This window comes from Paroedura picta, chromosome 10, assembly GCF_049243985.1.
Source record: "Paroedura picta isolate Pp20150507F chromosome 10, Ppicta_v3.0, whole genome shotgun sequence".
Lineage (NCBI taxonomy): Eukaryota > Metazoa > Chordata > Lepidosauria > Squamata > Gekkonidae > Paroedura > Paroedura picta.
In genome coordinates, this window is record NC_135378.1 from 5,666,863 (window position 1) to 5,683,710 (window position 16,848).

The window sequence follows — 16,848 nt, forward strand, 5'->3', positions numbered from 1 at the left end:
TGGCTCTCCAGAAGGAGGGAGAAATGAGAGACTCCCCACAAGTCCTTGGAGTATCCATCTGTACATACACAGTTAGACACCATCATCTGATGAGCACAGGCCAGCTCCTGCATTTTTATAATCAGGGGGTCATTTCATGACTCATGGAGCAAGGTGTCCACGTGGCTCTCTTGTTGTGGAAGGTGTGAAATTCCTGAACAGAAACATTCAGGAACTGGCCTGTGGCCATCAGCGTTCCCTTTCAGGAGTGTTCCCTACTCTGGACTGTGCTACCCTTCTCATTTCCAAGTGGAAAACAGAGTGAGATCCACTCAGGCAAAAACCGTTCCCAGTTCCACCTCTGAGTACTGTTCTGAGAGGTGCTTTAGCTGGCCAGGTGACGTTTCTAGGGGGGAAAGAGTCAGCTTGCCAGCTCCAGGTTGAGTACGCCCCGGAGATTTGGGGGTGGGCCCTGGGCAGGACAGGGGCCTGGATGGGGCACTATGCCACAGAGTCCCCCCTCCCAAGCAGCGTGTTCTCCAGGGGAACCTGAGCTGGGTAGTCTGGAGAGGAGTCTGTATTTGTGGACTCCCGCATTATGCAGAGGGTGGACTAGATGATCGGGGGTCCTTCCAACTCTATGATCCTAGGATTCCAGGAGCTGGAATTCGGGGGTGGGGGGGGATGACCCCAGGTCACGCCTGGAGGCTGGCTCCTGGGGAGCGTCCCTGTCCCGGGAGCCGCGGCTGCTTCTGCAGGAGGGCGGTCTCCTTCCCGCGGGGGCCCTGGGGCCAAGGCCGGGATGTGGGCGCCGCGCAAGAGGCCGGGGCGCCCTGGCTCCGCGGCGGCCCAGTGCCAGGCAGCAGCGGCGGCGGCGAATGCGGGAAGGGCTGCGCGTGACGCCCGAGGAACTGCGGGGAGGGCCGTGGGCAGGGCCCCGGGCTGTGGCGCCCCCTTCGCTCCAGGGGAACCAAGCCCCGTCCCCGCGAGGGCAGCGGCAAGCGAGCCCAGGAGATCTCCAGCCCCCTCCGGGAGGTTGGCAGCCCGCTCCTTCGCCGCCGCCGCCGCCGCATGTGTAACCGGACTCCGCCCGCCCGTGCCGTCTATATAGGGCTGCGCAGCGGCGGCCGCCCGGCCAGCAGGCAAGCCACGGCCCCGACGGCTGCGGAGCGGAGCGCGGCGGGCGCAGCGGGGCGCGGGAGGGCGCATGGCGGCCGAGGGCGGGGCGGAGGGCGCGGCGCGGGGCCCCAGGGGCCGCGGCCGGGCGGCGGACGAGTGGGAGCTGCAGAAGGCGGCCGAGCGCCCGCCGCCCGTGCCCTGTGCGCCCTGTGCGCCCTGTGCGCCCCGGCGCGGCTACCCGCAGAAGAACGCCGAGATCCTGAGCAGCCAGTACGGGCTGAACCTCTTCCTGGCCGGCCTCGTGCTCATGTTCGCCTGGGCGGTGCACGCGGCGGGCCTGGCCGAGAGCGCCGTGCTGGCCTACCTGGTCACGCTCATGCTCGTGCAGCTCGTCTGGATGGCCTGGTACGTGTGCCGCCGCGCCGCCCAGAAGCGCCTCATCCAGGAGAAGGACACCCACGCCGGCGCCCGCTGGCTCAAGGGTGAGTGCCGCCCGCCCCGGGGATGGATCCCTGGGCTCTACAAGTCCCGCCGGTGGCGGTGGCCGTGGCGGTGGCGGTGGCGGTGGGGGCGGCCTGGCACTGAAGCTGCACCGCTGCTTCCAGGCAGCCTGACTCGGGCAGGGCATCCGAGAAAAGGGGACCCGCAGCTGATTTGCAGTGGTGGCGGCAGGGGGCGGGGCGGGGGGGGAGGCTGTCTGAGCCCCCCAAAGGCTTCAGCTCCCGAGACAACCTCTGCCTGCCGGAGGAGAAAAGTGTGCTAGAAAGGCAACCTACCTCCATGCATTCTGTGAGGTTTTCACCTCCGGCACTGTGGCCCTTCACAGCGAAGCCCAGGAGCTTGCAGGCCTCCAAGCACAATCTCTCCCGTGCCACATTTGCTTAGAATAATGTTAGGCTCAGGGCAATGCTAAACTAAGCTGTCCCTTTCCAGGTCTGTGGAAACCACTGTGTTGAGCATGGTGCAGCCCTGCTCAGAATTGCACTGAGAGGGTGTTCATAGGTTGTAACCACAAGAACATGGGTCTGGCAGCATGGCAAGTGCATGTGGATCTCTGGCATGGCGCAGAGGGGTTTAGACAAGACACAGGGCTCAGTCCAAATTGCCTGCATTTGGGGACCCATCTTGGGCCCTTACTCCTTCCTAAGTACGCAAAGGTCCGTCCCAGTGACTTCAGCTGGGCTTTCTCAGGAGTGAATATGCACGAGTGGCTGTTTTCAGTGACACAAAATATGGGGCAGGGAGGATTTGAGGATGCATCAGAGCTTAACCGTGGTGGCACGTGAAGTCCAAATTCATGGGTGCTTACTTTGGAGTAAGTTCCATTGAGTTTGTGGGATTTAAGCACATATGGAGTACAGCCATGCTGTCCGAAGACAAGGCCGTCATAATATGGGATCAGTAAAATATTGTGCTTATAAAAGACCATTGAAATGTGCAAGCACATTGTTACCATAGATTTGCTGATTTGGGTTCTGGGGAAGTCGAGGAAGGGGAGGAAGGACAGGGCTTTGCTGAATGAGGTACCTACAAACCGGTTGACCAGTGAGGCACTGCACAGAAAGAGAGTTTGACCTCCTGGCCCTGGAAGGCTCACTGTGTGGCCTTGAACGAGGCAGCCTCCCTCTCACGGTAGTTCATAGAATCATAGAGTTGGAAGGGATCTCCAGGGTCATCTAGTCCAACCCCCTGCACAGTGCAGGACACTCACAACTACCTGCCCACCTGCAGTGACCCCAATTTCAGGCCCAAATGAACCTCCCCCACCAAAAATCTCCAGAATCCATGCTGCACTGGAGGAAATTCACCTCCCATCTCACAGCGGCAATTAGCAGTTCTCTGGGTCTGCAAGGAAGGGCCACAAGAGACAAACCCTGGCACATCCCTTCCTGCCCACCCACTCACAATCTGTCTAAGTTCATAAAAATCAGCATTTCTGTCAGATGACACTCTAACCTCTGCTTAAAACATCCAAAGAAGGAGAAATGCACCACCTCCTGAGGAAGCCTGTTCCACTGAGGAACTGCTCAGAGAAGGGGAGAAAGCTGTTGCAAGCCTTTTTGGGGAGAAAAGGAAGGCACAGATGAGGTGCCCGCTTGCAGGCTGGGAGTCCAGGGGCCCCGGGCGAGGTTCCAGGGTGGCTCAGAAGCAGCATCTGGCAGCGGTCAGCAGGCAGCAGCTGAGAAGCCCTGTGGAGTGAGACGGGAGGGGACCCTCCTGCAGGACCTGGGAGAGCTCCCACTGAGTGCCTCACACAACCCTCAGTGGCTTCATGGGGGGTCGAGCATAGCTGAATACCTAAGTAGGTCAAAGCAGACCCACTGGTTGCCCCAAAAAAACCCCTCATAGTTTTAAAGGCACAGAACCAGAGCTCACAGCCCAAGACACTGCAGGGTTGAAGGCTGCCCTCATGTTAACCTGTCTTCTCTTGAAGCCCTGGGTCAAATCCAGTATAAGTTTTCCCTTTGTGTACTGGAACCTTCCTGCCTCTCCCTTCCCATTCCCCACCCCACCCCCACTGGTCTCCAGGAAAGTTGCTCCTTGGGGACTGGAGACCTTGAGGGATGCAGGAAGGGGTCAGCAGCAGGAAGGGGAAAATCAGTGAGAACAGCTCATTCGGTCTGGATTCTGATGGAACTCTGGCTTCTAGGGAGTCTCATAATCATAACATGTGTGTTAATTCAAGGGGATGATCCCCCACAGCCTTTTGTATCTGTTTGGATCAGGCAACAACTTTAGTGTTTAGTTTAAATCAGTAGTCAAACTGCGCCCCTCCAGATGTCCATGGACTATAATCCCCATGAGCCCCTGTCAGTGTTTGCTGGCAAGGGCTCATGGGAATTGTAGTCCACGGACATCTGGAGGGCCGCAGTTTGACTACTTCCGGTTTAAATGCACCTGCGAAATCAGTCGCCTGCAAAGCCCCAGGACAGGGTTAAGAAGCCTCCCTTCGCCCACTGGCACCCAGGCGAAATGGAAAACTCTTGCAGCGTTTCTGGCAACTGTCCAAGCTTGCATTTTGGGGTGTTACAAAGAAGGAGAAGCATCTTGCACAGGTGTAAAGTAGCATTGCCAGTTTCCCATTTGTATCTTAGGGTTGGGCACTGTGGCGTCCGAAATGGCCGTTCGCACCCTAGAGCCGCTTCGGACACTGCAGCGTCCAACCGTTGCTTAGGTTTTGGCATAACCTTTTTAAAAATTGCTTTAGGAAGCCTCTAACATTATCACTTTCATAGTAACATTCTTTCTTTTAATTTTTTCTTAGGTGGAATTACTTTGTTTGCGATGATTACTCTAATTATGGACTCTTTCAAAATTGGATACTTTGTGGGCTATTCCGACTGCTTGTCCATTGCAGAGGGCATTTTCCCCGTGACGCACGCTGTGCACACGCTTGTGCAGGTAATGTTCTCCGGCTATGCATTGCTCCTGCATGTCCCCAATTCTTGCATGCACTGTGCCTGGCTATGCGTTACATTTATCACATCCAAAGTACCAGACAGTAAGCCGGGCTGTGTCTGCTGAGAATTCAGAATCTGCTCCAGAAATGGGTAGCAAAAGCTGGGGGGGGGGGGATTCCAGGCAACTGGTTCTTAGCTTAGCCCTGCTTTAGCACCTCATTGTACCTGCTCCTTCTCCACTAAAGGAGCGGTAACGTAAGATGGGGTGGAAGCAGGCTGTGCAGCAGCTCCCTTCTCTGTACTGGGCTTCTCTGCCTGCCCCCAGAGGGATGGTTCTTACAATGCCCATGCTCTTCTGTGTATGGACTAAATATTATACAATGGAAGCTGGCCAGTTAGGCATGACGACCCCCGTTTTCTGCTCAGAGTATGGTTTACAGCCACACTGGGAATCTTAGCCATGTCTCCGATTGAAAACTGTCCCTTTACTTTAAAAAGAGAGATGCGGCTAAGCTGCCTTTACCTTCCTTCTGATTGGGCAAACCATTGAACTATGTTTCACTTCCTCTGGCCATGTAGGGTGAGGGTCAGTGGGCTGGTTGCCATATTGGATTTCAAGTTATGCCAGTCCCCTTCCTAGACATCACCATGAGAGTCATAAAGTTTTGGTCCGCTGAAGAAGTCTTTTCTAACCTCTGATGCAGACTAAGTTATAATCCTAAAAATTCCTCTCGGCAGGATGCCTGTGGGAACCGATCCTGCACCAGCTCTGCTGACATAAATGTGAGGCTGTTGAGAGGGCAGGACAGGCTCTGGGGCCTTCCACTTGAGGCTGGTGCAGGAGAAGTTCCCATCTGCCCAGACCCATCCTGAAAGAGAGCACTGCAAGGATCGCGAGTCGTTCTTCTCGATCCCAAGGGGTGTCCGGGTTCCCTGTTGCCTGCTTGCAGCATTCTTCAGTATGGCCGGCAGAGCTCTAGCAGTGAAGCAGGAAGCAGCAACAGGATAGGTTTCCCAGGGCAAATGGAAATGATAGCCTCGGGCTTCAAACAGAGAGCCAGCTTGTTCCGAGCCTTCTGCGAGTGCTGCGGGTGGAGGGGACAACACAGGCCCCCTTGCCTTCCCTCTGCAGTCAACCTTGAAGAGGAGAGGTAACCTTAGCCCCTCCATAGGTACCGCGGAGCTGCACAGAGGGGGTGGCGCGGGGGGGGGTAGAGACACACAGCCATACATAACAACCGCATAATAAGTCTCTTGTAAACACTTCAGCGTTACAGTGAGGGGCATGATCTAAGAACCTGGAGCAAAGAGAAGAACACTCCCATTATTGGCTCAGGCCTGAAATAGCAAAAAGTAGCCTCCAGACAAAAGGCTTTTCAGTCTGTGCTCAAAGTCCTCCTGTAACTCTCTTGCTTCCCATGCCCCTCCAATCCCGACCTTTTGTTGTTCCTTTTCCTGAACTTAAAAGAGATCAAAGGAAATAAGCTGCCGGTATGCATCAGCACATTTGAATCTGCATTAAACATGACCGAAGCACTCACAAGCGAAGTCCTCCACAAGGCACACAATCCCTCTGCCAGTTTTCACAGTGCAATTTGGGGACTGTCTACCTGTAGGGACTAGATGCAGTGATGGCAGTCCGTTTTCTTCCTTGCACGACAAGGAGTCTTGCAGCATAAGGAGAGAGTCTCCCTGGCAGAGCATTCAAAGGAGTAGAAGCTGGTTCAGCTCTGCCTACCGGGAGTCCCTCCCTTGCTCTGTAGCATGGGGGTGTCCAAGGAGGGCCTCTGTGGGCAGTGTCAGCCAGGAAGAAGGTGGTACTGCAGCCCCACTCAAAAAGCGGGACACTGGCACTTCCAGAGGCAGATCTGTTTGGGGGGACGCCTTATTCTGGAGCCAGAGTTGTGCCCACATGGCATTGGGGGACAAGAAGGGCTTGGGGTACTGGCTGGCCACCAGGGAGGCTCTCAGGCAGCTCTCCGCAGTCCAACTCTTTTTGAGAAGAGCGATCAGCAAAGCTGAGCGCTGCTAGTTCCTGTCTGGTCTGTGGCTCAGGCTGAAAGGAAGGGTCATCTGGAGCAGGGGTAGTCAACCTGTGGTCCTCCAGATGTCCATGGACTACAATTGCTGGCAGGGGCTCCTGGGAATTGTAGTCCATGAACATCTGGAGGACCACAGGTTGACTACCCCTGATCTGGAGCTCCCCCCAGCAGCCTGTGGGCCCCAGCCAAAGCAGTGCCAAGATCTGGGGAATCCATTAGCCACAGAGCTGGGTCCTGATTCTTCCCAGCACAGGACAACTAGGGCACCCTTCACTCCCCCCCCCCCCGGTCCCCACTCCGGGAACAGGCAGCCCGGCTTGCTTTTTCCTCAAGGCAAACGGATCTGCTTCCCTGTGAACAGGCCAGGGGCTGGGAAAGCCTTCCTGTGAGGTGAGGTGCGGAGCGCAGCACATCTGTCTGCCAGAAGGCCACCCAGGAGGCATCCTGCCAGTTCACGGCCGGTGGGGAGGCAATCTGGCAAACGGACACCCGGGTGGGATCGCTAGGGCTTCTTTTGTGTGTTGGTGTGTGTTGCTTTGAGACATGACGTGCCTTGGAGAAAGGAGCCGAGCCTTCCCACGTTCACATCTGCCCGTCCACCACGGTGTGCAGCAACAGGTCTCGCCACCTCCGGTCCACTGGCAGGAAGCCCCTCCTGATGGCAGACTGGCTGCTTCCCTGGTGGGGGGGGGGGCGTTGTTCCTGAATGGAGTGCTGATGGGCAGCCTTGCATGGAGGTGGGTGTAAAGTGGTTGTGTGTGTGTTCATGACACTGGGCCAAGTCCTGAGTGCGTTGGGCTCGGAAAGGAACAACATTCCACGCAGGAAGTCATGAGTCACCTCTTATCAGGATAACGTAACCATTTAAAGTTATAATTGTAAAAATAAATTAGCCCTGATCTGGACAGTCCAGGCTAGCCTGCCTTTGTTAGATCTTAGAGGCTGAGAGGGTTCAGTCCTGGCTTGCCTTGGCAAGGAAGACGGATCGCTCTGCAGAGGCAGGCAGGCCGTGGCCAACCCCCTCTGAATGCTTCTTGCCTTGACAACCCTGCTGGGGAGCCCCAGAAGCCAAATGTGACAACAGCAAAGAATAAAAAGTAAATACAGCCTTACAAGAATAAGTCATTGTATTCCTAGAATACAGAGTGCTGTATGCTGCCCAAGGTAATCAATAGATTAATAGGCTGTTTGACCTGAATTTCTGTTTTCAGCCACAAATTCACTGTAGGATCTTTATCAAGTCCAGATTTCTAAATCTCACTTTCCCCACCTCATCTACCTCACAAAAGGTTTTTTTTTTTTTTTTTGCCTAATAGAGCAAATTGGTTTCACCTTCCTTGAAAAATATTTTTTCATGTTTCCATGCATATATATCTTTATATATACAAAGGCAAATGAAAGAAAGCAATTCCTTTGGCAGATGCATTGGGGGAAAGATAAAGAAGAAATAAAGAAGGATTCCCTGCTAAATCTGTAGGAGATTTGAACCCCCCCTCCCCCCATCAAGTCTCAGCCAACTTCTGGGGATCCTGCAGGGTTTTGAAGGCCAGAGCTGTTCAGGGGTTTGCCAGGGTTTGTGCTGCAGCCCTGCACTTCCTGCATGGGTTTGCCATCCAAACACTGCCCAGGACTGCCCCTCCTTAGCTTCCAGGATTTGATGAGCGCCCGGCCCTAGATGGGATTCCTCCTCCTGCAGCTGCTGCACCATTCCGGGCCTTTGGCCCAGGAGTTCAGGCTCTTCCAAGGAGACAGTAACACATCCCTCCATGACACCAGGGCTTGTTCACATCTGAATGGATTTGGGTCATTTGTGATCTCTTGCACATCCGTTTAACTTATTTCCGTTTGCTTGTGGCAATCTTCTTCTGAAAGAACCTTTATCCATATTTGCTTTCAGGTGTATTTCTTATGGTGCTATGCAAAGGACATCATCCAGTCTTTCAAAACACTGGAGAGGTAAAAGAACAGGATGGCTCACATTTCTAAGAACAGACATTTTGGTCATAGGGGTGGGGGTGGGGGCTGTTTTTTGAACCTGGAACATGGCAACAGCAAACTCCAAAGCTGATGGTGTGGGAATGGGGCACATGCCAAGAACTACCCTCCTAAGTTAAACAGCAGGAGAATTCTGGGCTGGATTAGTTTTGCCAGCTGTGGCCTGGGAAATACCTAGATATTGGGGGGGGGGGCAGAGGGGGCACAGTGTGGGGCAGGACCTCAGCAGGCTGTGACACGACACAGTCCAGCCTCCAAAGCAGCCACTTTCTCTAGGGGGGTTGGTCTTCGTGGTGTGGAGATCAAGTGTAATAGTGGGGAGGTTGGCAAGCCTGGTCATGGTGGTCAGGGTCTGCCGTCAGTGGGCAGAAGTCAGCCATTTCCTGGTGGCCTCGTGCTTTCCCTGGTGGTCACGCACCTTCCTGTTCTCTTTCCCCTGCCATTTGGGGCGACTCGGGGAGGCCGTGCTTGGGCAGAGGCAGTCCCCACACGGCTGGCTCTTGGAAGTGCTGACCTCACTGCCTTTTTTCCCTTGGTGCTGGGCAGGCATCAGCTGGTGGTGAAGCAGCCACCTGGCCTGTATGTTTGGGCCCTGTTATAAACATAAAGTGATATGGGATGCACTCAGCTTCTTCCATCCATGGTTGGGCAAGAAGGCTGAGCCCAAGAAGCCCAGTGAGGAGGAGAGGCTCTGGGGGACTCAGCATGTCCAGTCTGGAGCAGAGGAGGCTGAGGGGGGACATGGCAGCTCTCTTGAAGGCTGTCCCTCAGAGGGGGGCAGGAAACTTCCTGTTGGCAGCCGAGGAGAGGACTGGCAAGAAGGGGGTTAGATTGTGGGTGGGAAGGGGCCAGCTGGATTTTAGGGAAATTATTTTACGGCAGCAGAATCCGTGAGCACAGGCCATCTTCAAGCAGCAGCTGGACAAATATTTGTCTGGGATGCTTTAGGCCGATCCTGTACAGCCTCTGTGCCCCTCCCGACTCCAGGATTCTAGAGTGCAGTTCAGTCTTCCTGCACTGTCCCACCAATTGTCATCCACTGAAAGGAGAGGTCTCTGCTTTTTTTGTTTTCACATCCTGTTCCTGGGGCAAGGAGTCTCTAGCCCTGAGCCACTGCTTCCAGAGGTCTCCAGCAAAGCAGCTACTTTTATGATAATCTCTAGCTTCTTTTGACAAGGTAGAGAAAGATTTTAATGCTTGAGACTTAGCCACTTAAGCGCCAGTTTAAACATCAGAATGTAAAATATTTATGTTCCTGTTTAAGAGGCCTTTGCCAACAAAATGCATTTGTGTTGTCTTTTAGGTTTGGCGTCATCCATTCAGTGTTCACAAATCTGCTTCTGTGGACCAATGCTGTCTTAGCAGAATCCAAGCATCAACTCAACGAGCACAAGGAGAGGCTAATTACTCTTGGCTTTGGCAACATCTCCATAGGTAAGAGCCAGCTCAGCCCTAAATGTCTGACTGCCCTTTTTAAATAAAGGCTCTGTGAACAGAAGGGGGAAGGGGGGAGTTGCTGTTCTGTCTCATCCTTGAAATCTGCTTTCTTTTGTCCTGAATTTTTAAATTTACATCATCTGTGTTATTTGCTGCTACATCTTGTTTTTCCTTCTGGCTCAGTTTTTCCTTCACTGTTCTATTTACCCTCCTCCTGTTGACTATCAAGCACGATCATTTTCTTATTCCTGCACGACTGTCTCATGATCCACCTTCTTGCTTGCTTCCTTCCCTCTATTGCCAGGATGCAATAATGGTATCTTCCACCTGCCATCTGGGCTTTCCTTCCGTAACCAATCCCGGTTTCTTACGCTCTTTATTGTAATCTGGCCGGTAACTGCCTTGCCCTGCCCTGCCCTAGCCTGATAGTGTCGGATCTCAGAAGCTGAACAGGGTCCGCCCTGGCTCGTACTTGGATGGGAGACCCCCAAGGAGTCCAGGTTCACTCTGCAGAGACAGACAGTGTCTCTGCCCTAACCTGGGTGGCCCAGGCTAGCCCAGTCGTCTCAGAAGCTGGCAGGGTCGGCCTTGACACGCGCTTGGATGAGAGACCCCCAGGGAAGTCCAGGTTCATTGTGCTGAGGCAGGCCATGGCAAGCTACCTCTGAAGGTCTCTTGCCTTGTAAGTCTTATGAGGTGGCCACAAGTCAGCTGTGACAAAATTTCATCTTTCCCTCTGGCCTTTGACAGCTCCCGGGATGGTGCAGGTGATGTGAAAGGCCTCTCTCTGCCTGAGGACAATAGCTGCCAGTCTGAGTAGGCAGAACTGACCAGGATGGATCGGTGGTCTGAGTCAGGATCAGGGGGATTCATGTGAGATGCCTCAAGCTCTCTGTTTCCGGTGATGTAGACTTTATGCTGCCTGATCCTCTGCACATCTCATGTGAGACGTTGCTCTCACTCTCTCTCTCCTTAGAGTTGGATGACCATGCTCCGCAGTGTAACTGTACCATTCCATCCCTCTGCTCCATATTTTCTCAAGGGATATACTACTTATACCCTTTCAACATAGAGTATCACATCTTGACATCCACAGTACTCTATGTGCTCTGGAAGAACATTGGGCGCAATGTCGAACACCTTCAGCACCACAAGATCCCCTTCCGGTTTCAAGGCAAGACCCTCGGCACCATTGTGGGAATGGTGGTGTTTGCCACCACCGTGGCCGTGGTTGTGGTGTACTTGATCCAGATCGGGCGCTCGAAGCTCAGGAGTGAAATTGCACTGATGATGTTCTACTTGTACGCAATTGTTGTCCTGACCCTGATGTGTGCAGCTGGAATTGTCGCACTGCTGATCTACAGACTTGAAGGCAGATCCCTGGACGTTTCCAAAAACCCAGCCAGAAAACTTGATGGGGACCTTCTGGTTGGGACAGCTTCAGGGTCCTGGCTCCTGTCGTGGGGCTCCATCCTGGCAATTATCTGTGCCGAAACCCACCCTGCATACGCATGGTACAACCTGCCTTATTCCATACTGGTCATCATTGAAAAATATGTCCAGAATCTCTTTATCATTGAATCGATACATCGGGAGCATGAAAAGGGCCACGACGACATCAAAACTCTTCGGATACTAACAGTGTCCAACGGGAGCACACTTTCTCCTGCACCGTCTTACAAAGAAATCTACAGTGGAGCCCCCGGCATGCACAATGGAGCGCTGCCGTGCAAGTTCAGTGGCAGCGTGGGTCTGCCTGAGAGCAATGACACAGGGGCTCCCGAGGAAGAAAAGGGCGAAGGCGGAAAAGTCTTCCCCCCGCCGCCCCCTGATTCCTCCTACTGCAGAAGGAGCTTCACACTCAGCAAGCGGCGCATCCTGAAGAACGTGGCAGCTTTTCTGTTCCTGTGCAACCTATCGGTGAGTTGCTGTACGGAAACAGGGTGGGATCACCCACAAAGGTTGCCAACCTCCAGGGGGCACCTGGAGATTCCCCTCTGTTGATCTCCAGACAACCAAGATCGGGTCCTCTGGATGAAATAGCTGCTTTGGAGGGTGAAGTAGGCATTGTGCCCCACTGAGGTTCTTTCCCTCCCCAGGCTCCACCCCTAAAATCTCTAGGTATTTCCCAGTCCAAATCCAGCAGCCCTCGTTCCATCTCATGGGGGGGGGGGCGGAAATAAACAACCTTGGCTGGTGCCTCCAGCATCCTTAAAGAGCCGTTGGGTCTGCCAGAATCCGCAAGTGTAAAGTTCTGCATCTGGGTCAGAAAAATGAAAAGCATGCCTACTGGATGGGGGATACACTTCTAGGTAACACTGTGTGTGAACGAGACCTTGGGGTAATTGTGGATTGTAAACTAAGCATGAGCAGGCAGTGTGATGCAGCGGTAAAAAAGGCAAATGCCATTTTGGGCTGTATCAACAGGGGCATCACATCAAAATCACAAGATGTCATAGTCCCATTGTATACGGCACTGGTCAGACCACACCTGGAGTACTGTGTGCAGTTCTGGAGGCCTCACTTCAAGAAGGACGTAGATAAAATTGAAAGGGTACAGAGGAGAGCGACGAAGATGGTCTGGGGCCAAGGGACCAAGCCCTATGAAGATAGGTTGAGGGACTTGGGAATATTCAGCCTGGAGAAAAGGAGGTTGAGAGGGGACATGATAGCTCTCTTTAAGTATTTGAAAGGTTGTCACTTGGAGGAAGGCAGGATGCTGTTTCTGTTGGCTGCAGAGGAAAGGACACGCAGTAATGGGTTTAAACTTCAAGTACAACGATATAGACTAGATATCAGGAAAAAATCAGCATGTCCAATCTGGAGCAGGGGAGGCTGAGGGGGAACATAACAGCTCTCTTGAAGGACCAGGAAGGCTGTCCCACAGAGAGGACATAGACTCATAGAATCATAGAGTTGGAAGGGGCCATACAGGCCATCTAGTCCAACCCCCTGCTCTACGCAGGATCAGCCCAAAGCATCCTAAAGCATCCAAGAAAAGTGTGTATCCAACCTTTGCTTTAAGACTGCCAGTGAGGGGGAGCTCACCACCTCCTTAGGCAGCCTATTCCACTGCTGAACTACTCTGACTGTGAACATTTTTTTCCTGATATCTAGCCTATGTCATTGTACTTGAAGTTTAAACTCATTACTGCGTGACCTGATAGATCAGTTTATCTCACAGCTCTCTCAGCCTTACCTACCTCACAGAGTGTCTGTTGTGGGGAAAGGAAGGGAAGGTAATTGTAAGCTGTTTTTCACTCCTTCAGGTAGTGAAAAGCAGGGTATAAAAACCAGCTCTTAGAATCATAGAATCATAGAATCATAGAATCATAGAGTTGGAAGGAGCCATACAGGCCATCTAGTCCAACCCCCTGCTCAACGCAGGATTAGCCCTAAGCATCCTAAAGCAATTAGCCCTAAGCATCCTCTTGATTAGCCCTAAACACGATTAGCCCTAAGCATCCTCTTCCTCCATAAATTAAAGTTTGTCTGTTTTAATGTATTCCTCCCCCCCCCCCCCCCCAGCTTTGGATTCCAGCAGCTTTCGGCTGCCGTCCTGAGTACGACAACGGACTGGAAGAAATGGTTTTTGGATTTGAGCCTTGGATTATCATTGTTAACCTGGCGATGCCCTTTTCCATTTTTTATCGGATGCATTCGGCTGCCTCCCTCTTTGAAGTCAGTTGCATAACGTGAACTCCGCAGGCACAGAACATGACCTCTGCTGGCAGGGACAAATGTGCAGTCAGCTGTTTGACCAAAGCAACATGGGCAGCTCTTTGAATGAATGCGGAGTGATGAAAATACAGACATTCCTAGCGTGGAGTATTCCCCCTGCCCCCCAACTATTCTAGGCAAGGCTCTCAATGTTGCTGCTGGTGTTGAAAGGCTAAGTTGCTGAGGACACATCAGGGTCTTTCTCTGGATAAACAGATCAGTACTGCAAAAACATACATATGTACAATTTCCCCTCCCAATTCCCAGAGTAGGGTTGCCAACTCCAGGTGGTCCCTGGAAGACTCCTTCTATTTCAGTTGTTTCCAGACAACCGAAATCACAGGGTGTCTGTTGTGGGGAGAGGAATGGGAAGGCAACTGTAAGCCGCTTTGAGCCTCCTTCGGGTAGGGAAAAGCGGCATATAAGAACCAACTCTTCTTCTTCTTCCTCTGGAGTAAATGACAGCTCTGTAACATTCGACCCTGCTGAGATCCCTCACCATCCTAAACCTCTCACTTATAAGAACATCAGAAGATCAGACCAGTGGTCTATCTAGCCCAGCATCCCATTTCACACAGTGGCCAACTACTTCCTCTGGAAGGCCAATAACAAGGCAGAGAGGCCCTGAGGTTGCCTCCTGGCCCTGAGATTTAGAGGTTTAGTGTCTCTGAATCTGGAGGCTCCCTCAGTCACCGTGGCTAGGAGTCACTGATAGACATATCCTCCATGAATTTGTCCAATCCTCTTTTAAAGCTTATTGTCACTAAATCCTCTGGCAGCAAATTCCACATTTGAACTACTCTCTGTGTAATGAGTTTCCTTTTGTCTGTCCTGAATCTACTGCCCATCAGCTTCATTAGAGGCCCTTGAGTTTGAGTCTTTTGGGAGAGGGGGATACAGTCCTCTTTGCCAACTCTCTCTACCTCATGCATAAATTATCAACCTTTACCCTGTCCCCTTTAGTCATCTCTTTTCTAAATGGAAAAGCCCCAGGCCCTTCAACCTTTCCTCCTAGGGTCCAGCCTCCTCCTGTACTTCCTCCAGCTCTGCAGTGTCCTCTAGGATAGCGATCCCCAACCTGTGGGCCGCGGACCACATGTGGCCCTTTGACTAATTGGAGGTGGGCCCTGAAGGACGCCTTCTCCCCCCCCCGGCCCTTTACTTCATCCCCCCCAGCTCTTTACAACACACTTCATTGTTGTGGCGTGTCTGTATCTTATTTTGAAGGGATGTTTAAACATTACCATAGCGATCAGAGAGCGTTAGGGCAGTGGTTGAGAATAGAGGAGTAAACTACCCCCCCCCCACCGGGCCTCAGTAAAAGGCGTTGAGTGGTCCCCGGTGAGTGGTCCCCGGCGTTGAGTGGTCCCCGGTGATAAAAAGGTTGGGGACCACTGCTCTAGGAGATAGAGTGACCAGAACTGTGCTGAGCATCCCAAAGGAGGCCACATCCTGGGGCATTACAATATCGACTATGTATTTTTAATCCCCCACCCCACTAGCCTGCACTTGGTTGGGTTCTTTTTCTCCCAGTGTGCATCATCTGACGCTCAACGACTCTGAACTCCATTTGCCACACTGCCACCCAGTTAGGAGGCCCTCATGCAGCTCCTCAGTTAGCCTTGGTTCCCACCATCCTGAATTATTTTGTTCCAGATCTTTGATGAATACATTAAATGGTACCGCCCCCAGTACCAATCACTGGTGAGGCCCTGCTACTTACATTCCTCCATCACGAGAACTTTGCTTCCTGCTCTTTGCTTCCTGTTGCTTAACCAGTTTTTAATCCATAAGAGAACCTGTGCTTTGATCCACTCCTCAGGCTCCACTCCCCAATCCCCAGGTGTTTTTCAACCCAGAGGTTGGGAAACCATATCCCAGAGGTTTGCAAGTTAAACCGGGGGAGCGGGGAGATTGGAAATAGCACACAATCTAGTCACATACAAGCTTTGTTAAGTCAGAGGAATTACTGTGAGAGAGTTACATTATATATGTTTGTGGGTCTTAATAACGGCTGCACTATACTCATGATTCAGGAAACTGTTCAGCACACATTTTATTTAATATGTAGAAAAATCAGTGTTACTTTGTCATTTCACTCAAGGCAGGTGTAGTTTGACAGATGGATTTCAAAATGTCATTGAGGACGACCACACATACATTGATGGCAGTTATGTTTGTACTCTTGTATCTGTATTTTTGTATTGGTTTATGAAAAGACTTAAATAAAGTTAATTTCTGTAATAACGGAGAACTTGTTATTTCCCAAACAAGATTTGTTTTCCAGTGTTTGACCGAAATCTGGAGGAACACTGCAAAGAAGGAGACCTTTGGCCTTAGAAAACATTATCACAGAGGCAGTTTCAAAGAGTAGCCATGTCCGCATTAGAACTGCTGGAACTGAATCCTAGAGACCCACAATATTTTCGCAGAAGAAGCTTATGAGTCAAAGAGGTGGGAGAGGTGAGGGGGGCAGTGGTGTCTGCTTGCCTTTTCATGGTCTCAAGGCCTCGTGCCGCTTGCAAAAGGTAAGCCATTCTGGCCGCACTGGCTGAAGGAGGAGAGAATGGGCATTACCCAAAGCAAGATGGTGGCAGTGGGAATGGGAGGCCACTGGAGTCACATGGAAGCAGAGCTAATGGGGGGAGGGGTTTGAGAAATTGGCAGGAGAAAAGTGCTGTTTGCAGGAGTTGGGCTGGTGTAAATTCTTTATTTCTCTGTTTCAGTTTAGTTCATATCTCATTCCTAAGGATCAGAAGTTAGAAAAAACGTTTTTTTTTTAAGCCACTAGAATGGAATAACATGAAAACACTACAAAGCATCTTTAAAATCCTCAGTTTTTCTGGATTAGCAATGTAGAGTTTCTTTGGGAAAGAACTGCAATAATGGGGCATTTCACTGAGTGTAGTGTAGTGGTTAAGAGCAATAGCTTCTAATCTGGCGAGCTGGGTTTGATTCCCCACTCCCCCACATGCAGACCTTGGGCTTGCCATAGCACTGACCAAGCAGTAATCTCGGGGCTCTCTCAGCCTCACCCACCTCACAGGGTGTCTGTTGTGGGGAGAGGAAAGGGAAGGCGACTGTAAGCTTCTTTGAGACTCATTCTGGTAGAGAAAAGCAGCATATAAGAACTGACTCTTCTTAAAATATATTTA

At 51.9% G+C, this 16,848-nt stretch overlaps 1 protein-coding gene and 1 long non-coding RNA gene across 3 annotated transcripts in view; one reads left to right on the forward strand and one right to left on the reverse strand.

Annotated features, from left to right (window-relative positions):
- LOC143819997 (uncharacterized) overlaps positions 1 to 1,640 on the reverse strand; it is a 61,055-nt gene extending 59,415 nt beyond the window's left edge. The window contains exon 1 of the long non-coding RNA XR_013225194.1: positions 1,463 to 1,640. This is a non-coding gene — a long non-coding RNA (uncharacterized LOC143819997). The remainder of the gene's footprint in view (positions 1 to 1,462) is intronic.
- Positions 1,133 to 15,940, forward strand: OTOP1 (otopetrin 1). Of its 2 annotated transcripts, none has more exons than XM_077302322.1 (6): positions 1,133 to 1,580; positions 4,364 to 4,500; positions 8,439 to 8,497; positions 9,840 to 9,970; positions 10,950 to 11,893; positions 13,502 to 15,940. In XM_077302322.1, exons 1-6 carry the CDS (start codon positions 1,187 to 1,189, stop codon positions 13,670 to 13,672), a joined length of 1,836 nt encoding a protein of 611 aa, XP_077158437.1. In that variant the 5' UTR covers positions 1,133 to 1,186; the 3' UTR covers positions 13,673 to 15,940. The 2 variants fall into 2 exon arrangements, with proteins under 2 accessions (XP_077158437.1, XP_077158438.1); XM_077302323.1 differs by having other exon boundaries at positions 11,070 to 11,893.
- The last annotated feature ends 908 nt before the right edge of the window (positions 15,941 to 16,848 follow it).

Coding starts and splice junctions, on each gene's coding strand:
- OTOP1 (XM_077302322.1), top strand. CDS start 1,187: ATGGCGGCCGAGGGCGGGGCGGAGGGCGCGGCGCGGGGCCCCAGGGGC. Junction 1,581..4,363: donor CGGCGCCCGCTGGCTCAAGG/GTGAGTGCCGCC, acceptor ATTTTTTCTTAG/GTGGAATTACTTTGTTTGCG. Junction 8,498..9,839: donor TCTTTCAAAACACTGGAGAG/GTAAAAGAACAG, acceptor GTTGTCTTTTAG/GTTTGGCGTCATCCATTCAG.